Genomic DNA, 18,424 nt, shown 5'->3' on the forward strand with positions numbered 1-18,424 from the left:
GGACATTTATTTTCTCAGCACATTAACAGTACTCCCTGGCTCCTGGTCTTTTGTTGTTGATGAGAAGTCAGATGTCTGTCCAGCGGGTCGCTGCTTCGATGGTAACCTGTCTTTTTTCCCTCTGTTTCCTTTTGAGATCTTTTCTTTGTCTTTGGCGTTTTATAAATGCTGTGACGCTCTAGCTTGGAATTTGTTGATCGTCTGGAATCTGGGCATTGATCTCTCTTGTCAGTTTAGGAAATGACCAGCCGCTGTTTCTTTAGATGCCACCTCTGCCCCATTTCCTGCCCTCCGTGTCTCTTCAGTCTCTGTGCTTTCCTTTCATTGTGTCTCTGTGCTGCATTCTGAGTAATGTCCTCTAACCTGTCACCCATTTCACTGAGTTTTCCTTTCATTAGGTCTAATCTGCTGTTAAGCTTGTCCATTGAATTTTAATTTTGGTGATTATAAGTGTTTTATTCTTCGAAGTTCTGTTTGTTTTTGTCTCAAACCTGCTTGGTCTTTGTAGTCTCTTGTTCCCATACGTGTTTTCAGGCTGCACAGGCCAGCACACTGTTTTGTGCGTGCCTGATAATTCCTCTATTTGAAGTCCGTGTGCATCTCATTTTACTTGTTTCTGCTGTTCTTGCTTCAGGAACTGGGGGGTTTTTGTCATTATAGGAGTTGTCTTCTTGTGAGCCAGTTTCCCTTGAAGCTCTGTTTGTGGGAAGGCTTTGAGGTCTGGGTTGAAGGTGGGTTCTTCCTTGTACTGGGCTCCCATGGGTGCTGTCAGGACCACCTCAGCTGTGGCTTGAGGGTTTGGTCTGCCAGCCTGTGTCTCCCCCTCCCCTGCCTAGCACCGAGGCCTAAGGCAGGCGGCTTCCTCACAGACCCTTTGAGTGCCAGGATCGCAGCTGCAGGGGGCATTGGGCGGCCCTCTTGTTAGCTCCTCCTTTGAGTGGGTTCGGACTTGGTCTCTTTGCTGCACCTGGGAGGCCATGAAAACCCAGTGCAAGGCTTCCCCTGCAGCATGTGGTCTCGGGCACGAGCTGCCATAGCACCTTCTCACGGCTCGGGGGTCCCCCGTTTGCTTAAGTTTTGGCACTGGGAGCTCTGGACTTTCTGCAAGTTTATCGATGCATTTTAAGACGTCACCTTGGTGTTATGCATGGCGTCTCAGCATTTTCGTGGCTGCCGATCTGAGCTGTGGCCCATGTGCTGCGGTAGCTGACCGAACGTCTCTCCCGTCAGGAAATTTCGCACAGGCTCACTCAGGGGTTCCTTTGATGTCAGTGAATGCGGTTCACAGTTTTTGATTCAAGTTACAGTAAACTAGTAAATGCCTGGTGATTCATTTTAATTTCCATGAGAACTCATATTTACTTGGGAGCTTGTCATTTGCAAGTACATCATATAATTTCACATTTCCTCCAGGACTATCTTGGGCAAGACTTACTTTCATCCCTGTTCCGCCAGTTAGAGACCTGAGGGGGCTTTCCACGGCCCCCAGCAGCTACCCACGCGGGAGCCCCTTCTGCTTCTGTGATCTGGTGTCCCCGAAGCCCTGAGTAGACACGAGTGGCCTGAACCGTCTTATTACAGCAGGACAGCAAGATAGGCAGGTTTACAGAAAGTGACCATTGGGTGGAAGGCTTTGTTTTATAAACAGGAAGATCTCAATCGTGATGAAGAAGAATGTAGAAAAATGATGAAATAACCACTTCAGAGTTTGGGCGTAGGTGTCTCTGGACTAGGGCTGAACCTTGGTGTTGGTCTGGGTCCCCTGACAGTGGGGGCACACGTGGGGTGGTGCCCAGGCACTCCATCTTCCATGTCACTCTCTCATATGACTTGTAGCGATTTTCATAAAAGAAAAATGTGACTGTCTGAAATGCGAGACCGATAATAAGCTTCAAATTACATGTGATTACAGATTAGGAAGGCAGTCGTTACTCAGTGCAAAGGTGAAATAACTGGTTCTCTCGGGGTTCCAGGCGAGCACACTTTTGAGAACTGCTATTTTGTGTCGTCTGACCACCGTCGTCTTTTTTTTTTTTTTTTGCATTAAGAACTGAGAAGGAGAGAGGGCGAGAAGTCTCTTTTGCGCACACGTTCATTTGGCGTCTCCCTTTGGCTTTTTTGTTTTGTCCAAGGTTGCGAAACTCCCTCAAGTCGTCCAGCAGCAGACACCCGTGGCCAGCATCCAGCAGGTTGCCTCTGCTTCCCAACAGGTAGGACCTGGAGACCCGCAGCTGTCGGGGGTTCCCACGAAGAGAGTTCTTGCTTTTCATCCGAGGAAATAGAATTTTAATTCCTAGGGAACCGCTTGTGATTTTCATAATACAGAAAAGAAAATTAACTTTGGGGAAAACACGTGATATCTTGAGACTAGCAGGAACAAAACCTGAACAAATGTGTTTGGACTCAGTGTCACACGCGCTGAGGGGCTCATTTCCGGCCTCCTTCCGTCAGCCGGTAAACCTTAGGTGCCTCCTGCCTGCTGAAGCCACCACACCTTCGTTTTAGGGAAACGAAGAAAGAAAACAGAATCCGTTCATATCGACCTTGGGTCTTAGAGTAGAAATACTACTGGGGACAGCCAGGACTTACCTTCCCAACAGAGCCTAGCTTTCGGTTCTTACCGGTTTTTTTACTGCTAAAAATGTGGCTGTATAAAAGCAGTGCTTTAAAATAATGGTAGTTTGTTCAGAATCACACTGGCATGTAGATTTCAAGAAACCAGATAGTATTAGAAGCTGAACACCAGCAGCACCAGTCCCCGGTCATCATTTCCCCACAGGCATCCACTTGTAGCTAAAAGCAGCAATAATTTCGTTTTCTGTTTTTGTTTGGTTAGAAACCAGAGGTCCTATTTTGATAGGTCGGGTAGTTTTTACATTTCACGGAAGCATTCGCGCCAGTTAAGTTTCTCACCCCCACCCCCAAGGATGTCTAATTTTTTGTGTCGCCTGATCTGCGTTTTCTAGGGGTGTGTTTCTGTTTTGGTTCAGGCTTCCCCGCAGACCGTGACCCTCACCCAGGCCACAGCAGCCGGGCAGCAGGTCCAGATGATCCCCGCAGTGACAGCGACAGCACAGGTGGTCCAGCAGAAGCTCATGCAGCAGCAAGTCGTGACCACGGCGGCGGCCCAGCTGCAGACCCCCGGGGTTCCCAGCCCAGCCCAGGTGCCGGCCAGCTCCGACAGCCCGAACCAGCAGCCCAAGCTCCAGATGAGAGTCCCTGCCGTCAGGCTAAAGACGCCCACCAAGCCTCCGTGCCCCTAGTCGGGAGAGCGGGGCGGCCCCAGGCGGGCCACCCGTGCCTTCCACCGTCCCGCCGAGATGGGGTAGACTTTATCTGCTGAACCCCAGGACAGTGTCATGCAGGGTGTTCAGCACCTGGAGCAGCGATCCTCAGCGAACACCCCCTTTCATGTGTTATGTGACTGATTGAAAACGTGACAGTGGCAATTTTTCCTAGATGTTTTACCTTTTAATTTCTCCTCCAGAGCAGTAGTGCTGGGTCTTGAAAGCCATTTAGAATTTCTCTGTGAGTGTACAGTGTTTTTTGCACATCACAAGTAGCCATTTGGAAGGTTCAGTGAGTCATAAAATAGACCTTATGAGGCTAAAATGTGGTCTGACAGCATCTGTCTCTGCCTGGTTCTTTATTCCTAACTGAAAACGCAGTATGGTCCCTCAAGAGGAGAAAGACTGTCTAATATCAAAGGTAGGTCATCTCAGATCAGGGAAAACCAAGGTGCTTTCTTCCCTCCCTCCTAAAATGTGACTCGTTTGGACTCTTAAAGGAGAGATTTAGTACTGACATGCATTGAAGCACATTCATGACGCGTTCCCAGCTTGTGTTGAAGGGGAATGATCTGTGACTGAATTTTCATTCCAAAGAGCATCCCGTGCGGCGTCCTTCAGAGTGACCGGTTTCCATGTAAACGGAACCTTTGGGACTGCTCCCCATCCCAGCACATCCACGATATTTCCCCAGGTTTCGGATAAACTTGTAATTGGACTTAGACTACTGAAGCAGCGGCAGCAAACTTTGTGAGGCTGCTGTCTGGGAATGGTTCGGGGCCCAGAGTGCTGTGCAAGTGTTGTCACGTTGCAGATGGCACTGCTGAGTGCTCGGTGAGGCGTGACTCTTGCTAAGGGGGCGGCCTGCCATCACCCCTTTGCTTTCGTGCCCAGCCCAGGCGTGACGTGCAGAGGTGAGAAGCCTCCTTGTACAGGTGGTGTGTGTATGCACCTACAAGTATTACCCACAGAAATGGGTGTGGTAAACTCTTCATACTAGACTGTCATGTCTCGTATGTGAGTAGATCGCCCACTTGGGGTTCTGCGTAAAGCAGAGAGCCGTCCAGGCAACTTGGGGTGGGAGGGGCCGTAGTTGAGGGGCAAAGATGAGGCCCTGTATTTGCTGTTTTTATTTTTTTACTGTGGCAACTGCAAAGGGCTTGATTGGCTGACGATGTCTGCTTACCTGGAAGTGTCCACCCAAGCAAAAGGCGCGTGTCTAATGACACCCTCTCTGCTCTGTCTCCGTGCCTCTTCTACAGCTTTGGTCCAGGAAATCAGGTTGTGTTAGGTCTGTGTGTACTTAGGAACAGTTCCGGCATACTGAGAGATTTTTAATTTTAATCAATCTGTTTCCCCCCGCTTTATATCACTTTATATGACACAAAGGAAAGTGTCCTGTCCCGAATTTTTTTGTTTCCCATCAATATATGTGGACAGTAATATGGCGATTGATACCTTAGTGAAGTCAACCGGGCAGCTCATTTTTGAGTTCCTGGTGAGAAATTTGGAAAAAAGTAAAGACCAGTCGTTCAAAGTGGACGGGATTTAACGTTCTAGTTAACTGAACATATCAAAACAGAACACTATAATTTGCCTTCTAACTTGTTCATTGTGGGTTCAGCACGTGCTGTAATGAGAGAGTACGACATGCAGGAGGCTTTCTGGGCTTCGTATCTGGGTACTGAGGAGAGTTCCTACTTTTTTTTTTTTTTAAATCCGCAAATGTGCAGAACTAAAAAGGAATTCCCCTTTTCAGCTTATTTTAACTTGTGCAGCCTGTTGGTTTTGTTCTTACCCTTCATGGGGTGTTGACGGTCTCTTTGTAGATGATGGTGAAGTGTTGAGTGTTTAGAATATCCTAGACATAGCTGCCTGAGTAGAAGTCCTCTATTAAATCTAGAACACTAGAAGAGAATTTAGAAAAATCTCTCAAAAGCTTTCTAAGAACAGAACTAGGGTCTGAATATTTGCAGTGTGGGACTCCTGCCCTGTCTTACTATGTGAGTGAAAGAAGTGTGTTTTCTTCAGCGATTCCCTGTTGCAAAATATGGGACAGAAAATAGTGTTACTGGTATCAGTCGATTTAGTAACATCTAGATGTCAGCACTGACCTCATAGTCTTCTACAGTGTCATTTAGGTAAAGGGTCCAGTGTATTGTTTTCTTCGCCTTCTGTTTTAAAGGTTAAACTTTCCATATTGAAGAATAAGTGTGAGTTTAGGACGATGCTTTCCAGGCTTCCTCAGATTGTTGCTGTGGTCAGAATCCCGCATTGCCTTGTAGAACAGGGTTCGCACCCAGTGCATGGTAAGGATGGAGAGAAATCTTCAGAACATAAAATACAAAGACAGCAGGCAAAAACATCGTCAAACTGGAACTGGCCACCATGGAAAGCAGTCAGCCAGTTTTTCTTTAATTCAGAGACATTTGTTACAGGGAGGCCGGTGGTGTTTGGAGGATCGGGGGCGGGGGAAGCAGGAGGCTGGAGTCAGCCTCCTGAGGCCGAGGCTTTCCCTTTTGCCACCTTCAGGGCTTTCTGTTAACTGTTGTAACCAGATAGCTGTTGTGTTTTAAAATATAAAGGAAGAAGACCGAAATTGTAAATACTTTGTAAACAATCATTTGTACTTGAATAGTAGGGTTTTAAAGGGCACTGATATCCCACCAAACAAAAGGTATAATAAATTGACCTTTTTATATGCTTTTTTGTTTTGTCTTTCATAGAAAGCTACTGTTCAAGTTAAAATAAGATACCAGTCGTATTCATTTCATTTGTGTGAAGAGAAAACAAGACACAGGGAAACCAAGTAGTGTTGCGAACGGAGGTTTTCTTCTCGCTCCTCCCCCAGACGGTAGGCAGAACTAGAAGGGATGGAGTTTTTCAGTGAAATCACCGTTTGTCTCCGCAGAGACCGTGTCCACCTGGCCGCCGTGTTCCAAAGCCACACGAGGAGGAAGGACCCGGTGCGTTTTATTTTTCTTCGTAATGTTCTTGTTCTCCAGTACTACCTTGTACAAGACAGCAGCACTTCCTCAGCTGCACTGTGGTTCTGTCCCTATGCAGTGAGTGTTTATTGAAGCATATTACATGCCAACTTTATCACTAACGGTGGAAGTTTTTTAGAAAAAGCAACACTTGGCTCTTCAAGAAAACCAAAACTAATGAGAGATAGATGGGTAAATTATTGGTTTATTCAGCTGATGCTTACTGAGTGCATACTGTGTGTCTAGGCCCTGGAGCTATAGCTACGAGCAAAGCAGAAAAGGAGGTTACATTCTAGTAGTCCAGACAGACGATAAAATGATTCAGAACGGTGTCAGCACCATGAAGGAACAGGGACAAGGTCACGGCCGGCGATCTGGACTTCATGCTAAGCAGAAGCCTGGAAGACAGCTTGACTTACAAGTTTGAAAGCTCACCTTGTCTGCAGGGGAGGTGGTGGTTGAAGGTAGCCAGAGTGAAACCAGGGACAGACCCGCTGGACCATCTCCCTGGTCACAAGCAGGGGAAAAAGCCATCCTTGTGGGTCTTCAGATCCCAGCTCGACAGCCTAGGAGGCATTTTCTGACTGCCACCCCCCAACCTAAAATGGGCACTCAACCTCCACCTCCTTTTCTCAGCCGCTCGGCCCTACTTCCTCTAAGCGGGCATCCATTTGCCGACGTGTGCCCCCTTCTCCCTAGACCGCAGGTCCTGCCAGGGCAAGGACAGGACGTGCTTGGTCAACGCAACAGGCAGTTAAGTGTGCGATGAGGGGGTGGGTGGGCAGGGGAGGAGCGGACGGACGGGTGGACGGAAGGTTGCAGGCGAACGGGAGGAACGAGCGGAGGCTGGCGCGCAGGTGACCGCCGGCGAAGGAAGCCGGGGGAGTGCGCAGGCGCGGGCCGGAGGCCTCGGGCGCGGGTCCCGCCTCAGCCGCCGCTGCTTCCGGTCCTCCCGCCCTCGCCCCGCCTGCCCGCGCCGATCGGCCGGCGCCGCGCCTGCGCACTGGGGCCAGGCTGGCCGCCGGCTTAGGTCGGGGCCGGTCGGGTGGGTCGGGCCAGCCCTCGGCCGCCGCCGCTCTCGTCCCCTTCCGGCACTCTCCGCCGCGTCGCCCGCCCGCCGCGGTGAGGGCCCGCAGCCTGTCCGCGCCGGGGCGGGGGCGGACGCTCAGGGCCGTGCGGCTCTCCTTCGGCCTCCCCGCCCGCCCGTTGCCCCCGCGTTCCCCCGGGCCACCTCCCCCTCAACGCCCCCGCGCCCCTGTGACCCTCGCCGCTGACCCCCGCCCCGCCGGCCCCGGGAGGCCGCTGTCCGCGGTGCTGACGCCGCCGGCGCCGCGTGTCTGGAGGGGCCGCTGGTCGAGGTGTCCCCGCCCCACACCCGGGAGGCGGAGTGGAGTCCGGCCTGCGGCGTCTCCTCGGCCGGCCCCGCCGGGGCGTCTGTCGGGAGAGGCGCCTCGCCACCCCTGCCCCCGGAGGCCTTTCCCAGGACGGAGAGCGAGAACGGCGCTCAGCTTTGCCCTCAAGCCCGAAGACCGCGCGGCCTGGCAGACACTTCACAACCCGGCCCCAGAGCTGAGTGAGGATCCCTTCCTCGCCGAAAACGGCTTTGGCTACGCGCAGCTCGCAGCTCACGCGCCAAGCCCCAGCTCCCCGGTCAGTTCCCCGGGCTTCACGGGGCCGGCGTCCGCCAATGACACGTGAGAAGGTGGAGCACCTCTCAGCCCACGTGACTGGCTTCCAGTTGTGGTGTTGGGTCTTGACGATTCCTGGGTGCTTCGTGCGTTGAGTGGGGATGCCCAACGCCTACACGGTGACACAGAGGTATTGCGCACGCATTTCTGTAACCTTTTGCCAAGCAGGTAACCAGGATGTTCGTTTATTTATAAAAGTGTCTACTTAATGTTCACATCAAGGTAGCAAGAGAAATACGACTTTCTCCTTTAAAGGTTGTCAGCTAAACCGGCTGCAAAAGTGGAAACGAAGCCCAAAAAGGCGGCAGGAAAGAATAAATCTTCAGACAAAAAAAGGTGCAAACAAAAGGGAAAAGAGGAGCAAAGGGAAAACAGGCTGAAGCGGCTAACCAAGAGACTAAAGAAGGTGTACCTGCAGAAAATGGAGAAACTAAAAACGAGGACAGCCCAGCCTCTGTTGGCGCAGGAGAGAGAGAAGCCAAGTCTGGTTAGTGTCACACACCTGGTCCTATCAGTGGTCCCTGTCTCTCTTCCTGCACAATCCAGAGGAATATTTTTATCAACTATTTCGTAAATGACAGTTTTTTAGTAGCTCTAGAAACATTTTTAATTAATTTATTTTTGGCTGTGTTGGGTCTTCGTTTCTGTGCGAGGGCTTTCTCTAGTTGCGGCAAGTGGGGGCCACTCTTCATCGCGGTGCGCGGGCCTCTCACTATCGCGGCCTCTCTTGTTGCGGAGCACAGGCTCCAGACACGCAGGCTCAGTAGTTGTGGCTCACGGGCCTAGTTGCCCCGCGGCATGTGGGATCTTCCCAGACCAGGGCTCGAACCCGTGTCCCCTGCATTGGCAGGCAGATTCTCAACCACTGCGCCACCAGGGAAGCCCTAGAAACATTTTTTTTTTTTTTTCCACACACACACACACACACTGTATTTTATTTTTACAAGAGAGAAATAGACTGACACCAAGCATTGTACATGGATGACCACAACAAAAGCAACAATGATTGCAATTACCAAACATGAAACACACTCATACTATGTCATAGTACTGACATTCAGTCCAGTAATCCTCCACTGTAACAGCTCCTTTACTTTGCAGTGAAAATTGATTTGTATATTCTTTGCCTCTGAGTCCTTGTGGGATTTTTTTTTTTTAATTCAGACAGAAAGTCACAAAAATTATACTCATCCTCATCAGTTCACTCAGTCCCATGTAATTAATTTTTTTTTTCATCTTGATCTTTTGTTAGCACTTTTATGAGTTCATCAGTTTTTCATTAGAGTTCTGAAAATGCTTATTCATTCAGTTCAGCAGTACAGTCAGTTACCAGAAACCTGTACTTGTCAGAGTCTTTTCCATGAATTTCTTGAAGATGAAAGCCTTTTATAGGAACATATTTGCAAAAGCATCAGAGTACACCCAGAACTGTCTGTAAATGACAAAAGACTTAAAAATGACCACGGTTAAAGATCTGATGAAAGTTCATAATAATGCAGTTGACAAGAAAATTAGTTATTTCTGAGATATACATTTTAAAGTAATAACTAGGATTATGACTTATAATACCAGAACATATAAGATTTCTAGAAATTTCATGTAATGTCTGAAACATTTATATTAACCTTTTCCATACATATTTCCATACAAATACAAATATAAGATTTTTAGAAATTTCATGTAATGTCTGAAACAGTTATATTAACATATTTCCATACAAATAACCCAATGAAAGTTTAGTATTAGTTGTTTTGTTTGTTTGTTGTTTTATACTGCAGGTTCTTATTAGGCATCAATTTTATACACATCAGTGTATACATGTCAATCCCAATCGCCCAATTCAGCACACCACCATCCCCACCTCACCGCAGTTTTCCCCCCTTGGTGTCCATATGTCCATTCTCTACATCTGTGTCTCAACTTCTGCCCTGCAAACTGGCTCATCTGTACCATTTTTCTAGGTTCCACATACATGCATTAATATATGATATTTGTTTTTCTCTTTCTGACTTACTTCACTCTGTATGACAGGCTCTAGATCCATCCACGTCTCAACAAATGACTCAGTTTCGTTCCTTTTTATGGCTGAGTAATATTCCATTGTATATATGTACCACATCTTCTTTATCCATTCGTCTGTTGATGGGCATTTAGGTTGCTTCCATGACCTGGCTATTGTAAATAGTGCTGCAATGAACATTCGGGTGCATGTGTCTTTTTGAATTACGGTTTTCTCTGGGTATATGCCCAGTAGTGGGATTGCTGGGTCATATGGTAATTCTATTTTTAGTTTTTTAAGGAACCTCCATATTGTTCTCCATAGTGGCTGTATCAATTTACATTCCCACCAACAGTGCAAGAGGGTTCCCTTTTCTCCACACCCTCTCCAGCATTTGTTGTTTGTTGATTTTCTGATGATGCCCATTCTAACAGGAGTGAGGTGATACCTCATTGTAGTTTTTATTTGCATTTCTCTAATAATTAGTGATGTTGAGCATCTTTTCATGTGCTTCGTGGCCGTCTGTATGTCTTCTTTGGAGAAATGTCTATTTAGGTCTTCTGCCCATTTTTGGATTGGGGTGTTTGTTTCTTTAATATTGAGCTGCATGAGCTGTTTATATATTTTGGAGATTAATCCTTTGTCCGTTGATTCATTTGCAAATATTTTCTCCCATTCTGAGGGTTGTCTTCGTCTTGTTTATGGTTTCCTTTGCTGTGCAAAAGCTTTGAAGTTTCATTAGGTCCCATTTGTTTATTTTTGTTTTTATTTCCATTACTCTAGGAGGTGGATCAAAAAAGATCTTGCTGTGATTTATGTCAAAGAGTGTTCTTCCTAGAAACATTTTTTAAAAGGAGGGAATCCCCCCTCATACCATTTCTTAAGTGTAAAAAAGAAAATTTTTTTTTTATGAGGTGAAATCATTGGCTGGTTATTTATTTTTTGGTACAACCAGAAAATAGTGGGATATTGAATACGGGAGGCTTTGACTGTGTTCGGTGTCAGCTGAACATTCCATAGGTGGGGGTAGCTTTTATATCCTATAATACAAAGCATTACTAAATGGCAGTTTGGAGTCAGTTGTGCATTTAATGTCTTGAACACTTTTTTTTGGTAATTTTTATTAGAGTACAGTTGCTTTACAATATTGTGTTAGTTTATACTGTACAGCAAAGTGAATCAGCTATACATATTCATACATCCCCTCTTTTTTGGATTTCCTTCTAAATTAGTCACCACAGAGCACTGAATAGAGTTCCCTGTGCTCTACAGTAGGTGCTCATTAATCTATTTTATACATAGTATCAATAGTGTATGTGTATCAACCCCAATCTCCCAATTCATCCCACTGTCTGACCCCCAACACTTTAAAGTACTTCTCGTCCCATGTTGTTTTTGGTAGAATTTTTCCTGAAGCAAACCACTCACTCCTTGATCTTGGCTCTCCTGGTCAGAATTCTGTGTGCTCTGTAACATCTTTGGTCGTGGTAGTACAGTTCTAGTAACTTTGTTAATGTGCTGTGAACGATTGACAATTTGAGTACATACAGTATATGGTATATTTCTTTTTAGTTCACTTTAATTTTATTTTTATTTTATTTTTAATTTAATTTATTTATTTATTTATGGCTGTGTTGGGTCTTCGTTTCTGTGCGAGGGCTTTTCTCTAGTTGTGGCAAGCGGGGGCCACTCTTCATCGCGGTGCGTGGGCCTCTCACTATCGCGGCCTCTCTTGTTGCGGAGCACAGGCTCCAGACGCGCAGGCTCAGTAATTGTGGCTCACGGGCCTACTTGCTCCACGGCATGTGGGATCTTCCCAGACCCGGGCTCAAACCCGTGTCCCCTGCATTGGCAGGCAGATTCTCAACCACTGCGCCACCAGAGAAGTCCCAGTATATGATGTTAAATTGTGAATTAGTGGGACTTATGATGGAACAGCATATCAATATTTGAAGATATTGGTACTTGCTATCCTGTTAAGGAAAATTTGCTTCCAAATTTTAAGCTGGAAAGTCACTGGAATAACTAACTGTTCAGAAAAGAATCACAACTACATGATTTTTTCGATTTTTGGTATGTATGTTAAGAATTGTGTGCAGGGACTACCCTGCTGGCACAGTGGTTAAGAATCCGCCTGCCAATGCAGGGGACACGTGTTCGAGCCCTGGTCCGGGAAGATCCCACGTGCCGCGGAGGAACTAAGCCCGTGCGCCACAACTACTGAGCCTGCGCTCTAGAGCCCACGAGCCACAACTGCTGAGCCCGCATGCCGCAGCTACTGAAGCCCGTGCACCTAGACCCCGCGCTCCGCAACAAAAGAAGCCAACACAGTGAGAAGCCCCCACACCACAATGAAGAGTGGCTTCCGCTCTCCGCAACTAGAGAAAGCCCACACGCAGCAACGAAGACCCAACGCAGCCAAAAATAAATAAATTAATTAATTTTTAAAAAATGCTTTAAAAAAATTGTTTTTCTTCAAACTGAGTTTGACAATTCTTCTGGATAGAAATTCTATATAGGATCATGTGATTTGAAAAACTTTTAACTGTTTCCCCTGAATTTATATGATGTATTATGATGGAAAAAAATGAGATCTGAGCCTCTTATAAAATACATTTGTCTATAGAATACACGTACTTTATACAAACATATTTGGAAATAGGGAATCACCTGTATTCTGGGCTTTAGTCCCAAGTTGTGATGGAGTGGAGGGGCTGAAGACACCAACTGCCTCTTGGCTCGGGCAGGGTGTTCCCCTCTCATCCTCAGTTCCCTTGGTGTCAAATAGGAAGATGGTGGAATTGGTCTGGTGGTGTTCTCATGAATAATCACTGAGTGAGGGATGGGAAGCCATTAGCACATGTCTGAGCCCAGAGCACTGGCCTTGGAAAATGTTAGCCTGGCTGGAGGAACCCTCAACTCCAGGCCTCAAGGAACTCCAGCCAGCGGCCCCCAGAATGTATGCTCATGACAGAAAATCACAGCATACACAGCGAAGAGGCCTCAGGAGTGAGGGTCAGACTCACACCTGTAGAGACGTTAAGACGCCAGAATTGCTGGATCTAGAATAAGAAATGCAAAATGTATTTCATATGGTTAAAGAAACAAAGGAGGAAATAACAAGCATGGAGGAGAAACAAGGGGTCACCAGAGACCAAGCAGATTAAAAAAAAAAAAAAATGAACCAAATAGTTCTTCTAGAAATTAAACATAAAACAATTGAAATTTAAAACTTAGTGGAAGTGATCTCAATCCCTACCTCACACCATATGCAAAAATTAATGCAAAATGGATCAGAGACCTAAATGTGAAACTCACAGTTCTGAAACACAGGAAAAAATCTTTGTAACCTTGGGTTAAATTAAGATTTCTTAGCTACAACACCGAAAGCACAATCTATAAAACAATAAAAATGAAAAGTGGAACTTTATTAAAATTAAAAACATTTTTGCTGTGTGAAAAACATTATTGAGAGAATGAAGAGCCACTGGGAGAAAACATTTGCAAAAGACGCAGCCAATGAAGCACATGTAATCAGGATATATAAATAAAAGAAAAAACGCATCTCCTTTACTCACGACACTTCTGACACCAGCTGCATGGGGGTCTCCCACACCAAGCAGTTCTCCAGGTCTCCATGACATGGACCGGCTGTCCTACAAGAGCCCAGTTCTGATGCTGACTGCCCGAGGCTAGCACAGAGCCTGCAGGCTAAGGACCCAGCCCCACAGACGACCCCCTTCAGATGCCAGTTACAAGTGCCAGGTTGTCACCTGTCCTTCTGACCAACTGGCTATAAATTGGAGGATTCCACAACCCCTCCTTGGGTTGGATCATTTGCTAGGACGGCTCACAGAACTCAGGAAAAGTTTACTTACTAGGTTAGTGGTTTATGATAAAAGGATATAACTCAGGAACAGCCAGATGGAAGAGATTCATAGGGCAAAGTGTGGGGAATGGAAGTGGAACTTCCTTGCTCTCTCTGGGCACCACTCTCCCAGAATCTTCATGTGTTCACCAACCGGGAAGCTCCCCCAAACCTGTCCTTCTGGGGTTTTGTGGAGGCTCCATTGCATGGGCCGGATTGATTATTACCTCAGTGCCTACCCCTTCTCTGCTCCCCAGAGGATGGGGGGGGAGGTGAGGCTGAAGGTTCCAAGCGTCTGATCATAGTTTGGTCTTTCTGGTGACCAGCCCCCAGCCAGGAGCCCACCACGAGTCACCTCATTGGAACAAAAGACCCTCCTGGCACCCCTGCCACTCAGGGGATTCCAAGGGTTCTAGGAGCTCTGTGTCAGGAGCTGGGGCAGAGACCAATATACAATATATATTTCTTATCATTTCACAGTAAAGAATTGTCAGAGGGCTTCCCTGGTGGCACAGTGGTTAAAAATCCGCCTGCCAATGCAGGGGACACGGGTTCGATCCCTGGTCCGAGAAGATCCCACATGCCGCAGAGCAAGTAAGCCCGTGAACCACAACTACTGAGCCTGCGCGCCTAGAGCCCGTGCTCCGCAACAAGAGAAGCCACCACAATGAGAAGCCCGCACACTGCAACAAAGAGTAATCCCCACTCAACGCAACTGGAGAAAGCCCACGCGCAGCAACGGAGACCCAACGCAGCCAAAAATGAAAATAAATAAAATAAATTTATTTTTTAAAAATATTGTCAGAACTCCATAGCAAGAAAATAGCTCATTTTGGGAACTTCCCTGGTGGCAAAGTGGTTAAGACTCTGTACTCCCAATGCAGGCGGCCCGGGTTCAATCCCTGGTCAGGGAACTAGATCCCACATGCGTGCCTCAACTTAGAGTTTGCATGCCTCAACTTGGAGTTTGCATGCCACAACTAAGGAGCCGGCGAACTGCGACTAAGGAGCCCATGAGCTGCAACTAAGGAACCCACCTGCTGCAAGTAAAGCGTGGTACAACCAAACATTTTTTTGTTTTACAAAAGAAAGAAGACTCATTTTTAAAAGTGGACAAAAGATTTGAACAGACACTTCACCAAATAAGCTCTAAGAATGGCAAATAAGCACATGAAAAGATGTCAGTATCCTTTCATTAGGGAAATGCAAATTAAAACCACAAGGAGGGGCTTCCCTGGTGGCGCAGCGGTTGAGAATCTGCCTGCCAATGCAGGGGACACGGGTTCGAGCCCTGGTCTGGGAAGATCCCACATGCCGCGGAGCAACTAGGCCCGTGAGCCACAACTACTGAGCCTGCGCATCTGGAGCCTGTGCTCTGCAATAAGAGAGGCCGCGGTAGTGAGAGGCCCGCGCATCGCGATGAAGAGTGGCCCCCGCTCGCCGCAACTAGAGAAAGCCCTCGCGCAGAAACGAAGACCCAACACAGCCATAAATAAATAAATAAATAAATATTAAAAAAAGGAAAAAAAAACCGCAAGGAGATACAAGGACACACCTACTCGGAGACTGTGGCTAGTGAGGGTGTGCAGCAGCCTGTTCCCACGCTCTGTTGGTGGGCACGCCAAAGAGTAAAGCCCCTTTGGAAACAGCTTGGCAGTTTCTTATATATTTTACTTAAACAATCATTTACTCTCTGACCCAGCAATCTCACTTCTCACAGTTTACACAGAAGTGAAAACACACATCCACATAATAACCTGTATGCAAATGTTTATAGCAGCTTTATTCGTAATCTCCCCAAACTGGAAGCAACTGAGTCATTCAGCTGGCAAATGGAGAAGCAAACCATGGCCCCTCCGGACGATGACATGGCACTCAGGTAGCAGGACCAGGCTGCTGGTGCTCAGACGGCAGGGGGAATCTCGAATGTATTGTGCAAAAGAGGCCAGACACAAAAGGCTGCATACTCTATGATTTCACTTATATGACGTCCTGGAGACGGCAAAACTATAGGGTCAGACTATAGCTCAGGGGTCTCAGGGGTGGGATGGGGACGGTGGAGGGGAAGGACTGACCTCAAAAGAGCCACTGGGGATTTGGGGGGTGATGGAAATGTCCTGTTCTTGATTGCGTTGGTGGTTACATGACCACAGGCCTTTGTCAACACTCATAAAACCATACAACAAAAAGGGTGATTTGGGGGACTTCCCTGGTGGCGCGGTGGTTAAGAATCCGCCTGCCAATGCAGGGGACATGTGTTCGAACCCTGGTCCGGGAAGATCCCACATGCCGCGGAGCAACTAAGCCCGTGCGCCACAACTACTGAGCCTGCGCTCTAGGGCCCGTGAGCCACAACTACCGAGCCCGCGTGCTGCAACTACTGAAGCCTGCGCGCCTAGAGCCCGTGCTCTGCAACAAGAGAAGCCACCACAATGAGAAGCCCGCGTGCAGCAACAAAGACCCAGTGCAGCCAGAAAAAAAAAGGGGGGGGGTGATTTTTACTGAATGCAAATTATTTAAAAATTTTTTTAATTTAAAACATTTTGAATTTTATTTTTTGGCCGAGCTGTGTGGCACGCGGAATCTTAGTTCTCCAACCATGGATCGAACCCGTGTCCCCTGCAGTGGAAGCGTGGAGTCCTAACTACTGGACTGCCAGGGAGGTCCCCTGTATGCAAATTCTACTGCAGTTTTTAAAAACTTCATGGGAGAGTAAACAGTACATTTGAGAATTAGTGACAGAGAGATCTGGAGAAAATCAACCTACTGCAACACGAAGAACAGGAAGAAAGAAAGATGTGTGGAGAGACAGATGGCAGAGGGGTGAGAGGTCTAATGTCGGAGTTGAGTTCCAGAAGAGAATGCGTGACAGGTAATATCTGAGGACTTTGGAGAACCGGCTTACGGTACCAATCCAGAGATTCAGGAAAGCCAGAAGGTCTCAAACAGGATAAAGAAAAGATTCACCGCAGACACATTTAGGCCAACGGTAAACTCGGGAGGCAAGGAGAGGTCACAGGAGTGGAGGGAACACACAGATCACCTGCAGAAGGACAGTTAGACCAATGGCTAACTTCTCAGTGGTAACTACGGAAACTGGAGAGTTCTTCCGAGGGTTGGGCTAAACAGAGGCTCCGTGGGGTGCCGTGCGGATGGCTTCAGGGGAGCCGCCTCTTCAGGGTGTCCCTCCACCCACTGTGCCTGCCCGCCGTGGGCACAAGTCTGAGGACAGGACGCTCTCAGGCAGGCTGGGGGCGGGGATGCAGCGGCTTCCAGGTGGCAGCTTCTGCTTTGTGTCTCAGCACGACCTGGAGGACCCGTCCTTCCAGCTGAGAGAGCGCTGGACGTAGATTTTGGCAACAGACCTCACAGAGCTCAGAAAGGGACCAAAGGATCGAGTGACGTTTCGACAACAAAGCTGTTTCTGGTGCCATCAGTTTATTTATGGGAATGGGATTTTTTCAGTGTTTTGATTTATAAATTGGAAAAATAATAAGAATAGAGTTGACGCTGAGCCTTGTGGACATAGGAACTAACTGAAGAAAACAGATTAGCCCTCTCCATCTATTAAATTTTATTTTTTATATTTAGTACTTATTTACCATAACTGTAATACACTTGTGTCATTTTGTATAAATTTATTTATTTATTTATTTATTATTTTTGCTGTGTTGGGTCTTCGTTTCTGTGCGAGGGCTTTCTCTAGTTGTGGCAAGCGGGGGCCACTCTTCATCGCGGTGCGTGGGCCTCTCACCATTGTGGCCTCTATTGTTGCGGAGCACAGGCTCCAGACACGCAGGCTCAGTAGCTGTGGCTCACGGGCCCAGTTGCTCAGCGGCATGTGGGATCTTCCCAGACCAGGGCTCGAACCCGTGTCCCCTGCATTGGCAGGCAGATTCTCAACCACTGCGCCACCAGGGAAGCCCCCACTTGTGTCATTTTGATTACTTGCATACCAATAATAATTGTACTGATTTCTCAATCCAGAAGATTATTTTTGAACACTTAGAGCCTTGTGGTCAATTCTGGAGCACATTTCTATTGCAGAGACGCATGATCGGTGATCTATAAAATAATTCCAAGCATAAAATACATTAGATCTGTGGGGGGGATGGAGCGGGAATAGGGATTCACAGAGAGGAGTGTGGGGTGATGGCCAGCGTCCAGTCGTAGATGGAGTATTGGATGGTACCTGACAGTCCCCTTATTTGCCTTTTCATGCCTGGCTCTGTCGTGATGCTCTGGGGGTGCGGGTTCGCAGACACGGCACATGTGTCCAGAGCTGCGGCTGTGGCCTCGCCATCCTCCTCCTCTGTCTCTTGTACCAGAAGGCGTCGATGTGCCCGGGGGAGGAGAGGCTGGCAGGCCACAGCACCCCCTTCACACACGTGACAGGGAATGCTCCCAGGAGCACTGGTGGGCGCATTCTAGACTGCTCTTCGGCAGGAGGGAGCCTCCGCTGCACCAGAGAATGGCACCTCCCCTCCAGCCTTTGGAGAGGCAGCACCTGGGGCTTTCCTGGGTGACGAGACCTGCGGGTGCCTCACTCCCCATCCTTGCCCCGCGTGCCCAGGGGGGCGAGGGCGGCAGAATGG

At 47.7% G+C, this 18,424-nt stretch overlaps 1 protein-coding gene and 1 long non-coding RNA gene across 19 annotated transcripts in view; both read left to right on the forward strand.

Moving 5' to 3' along the window:
• The window catches only part of EP400 (E1A binding protein p400), a 114,226-nt gene extending 108,233 nt beyond the window's left edge, over nucleotides 1-5,993 (forward strand). For all 18 annotated transcript variants that reach the window (XM_082417147.1, XM_082417156.1, XM_082417155.1 and 15 more), the window contains 2 exons: nucleotides 2,133-2,210; nucleotides 2,991-5,993. In XM_082417147.1, the coding sequence (XP_082273273.1) occupies nucleotides 2,133-2,210; nucleotides 2,991-3,263 (351 nt within the window). In that variant the 3' untranslated portion in view covers nucleotides 3,264-5,993. The remainder of the gene's footprint in view (nucleotides 1-2,132; nucleotides 2,211-2,990) is intronic.
• Nucleotides 5,994-6,259: 266 nt separating this feature from the next.
• LOC309639675 lies at nucleotides 6,260-14,616 on the forward strand. Its single transcript, XR_014251801.1, has 2 exons — nucleotides 6,260-8,449; nucleotides 14,310-14,616. It is a non-coding gene; the product is annotated as an uncharacterized lncRNA (long non-coding RNA).
• Nucleotides 14,617-18,424: the final 3,808 nt, after the last annotated feature.

Source organism: Balaenoptera physalus, assembly GCF_965194825.1.
Source record: "Balaenoptera physalus genome assembly, chromosome: 12".
NCBI lineage: Eukaryota > Metazoa > Chordata > Mammalia > Artiodactyla > Balaenopteridae > Balaenoptera > Balaenoptera physalus.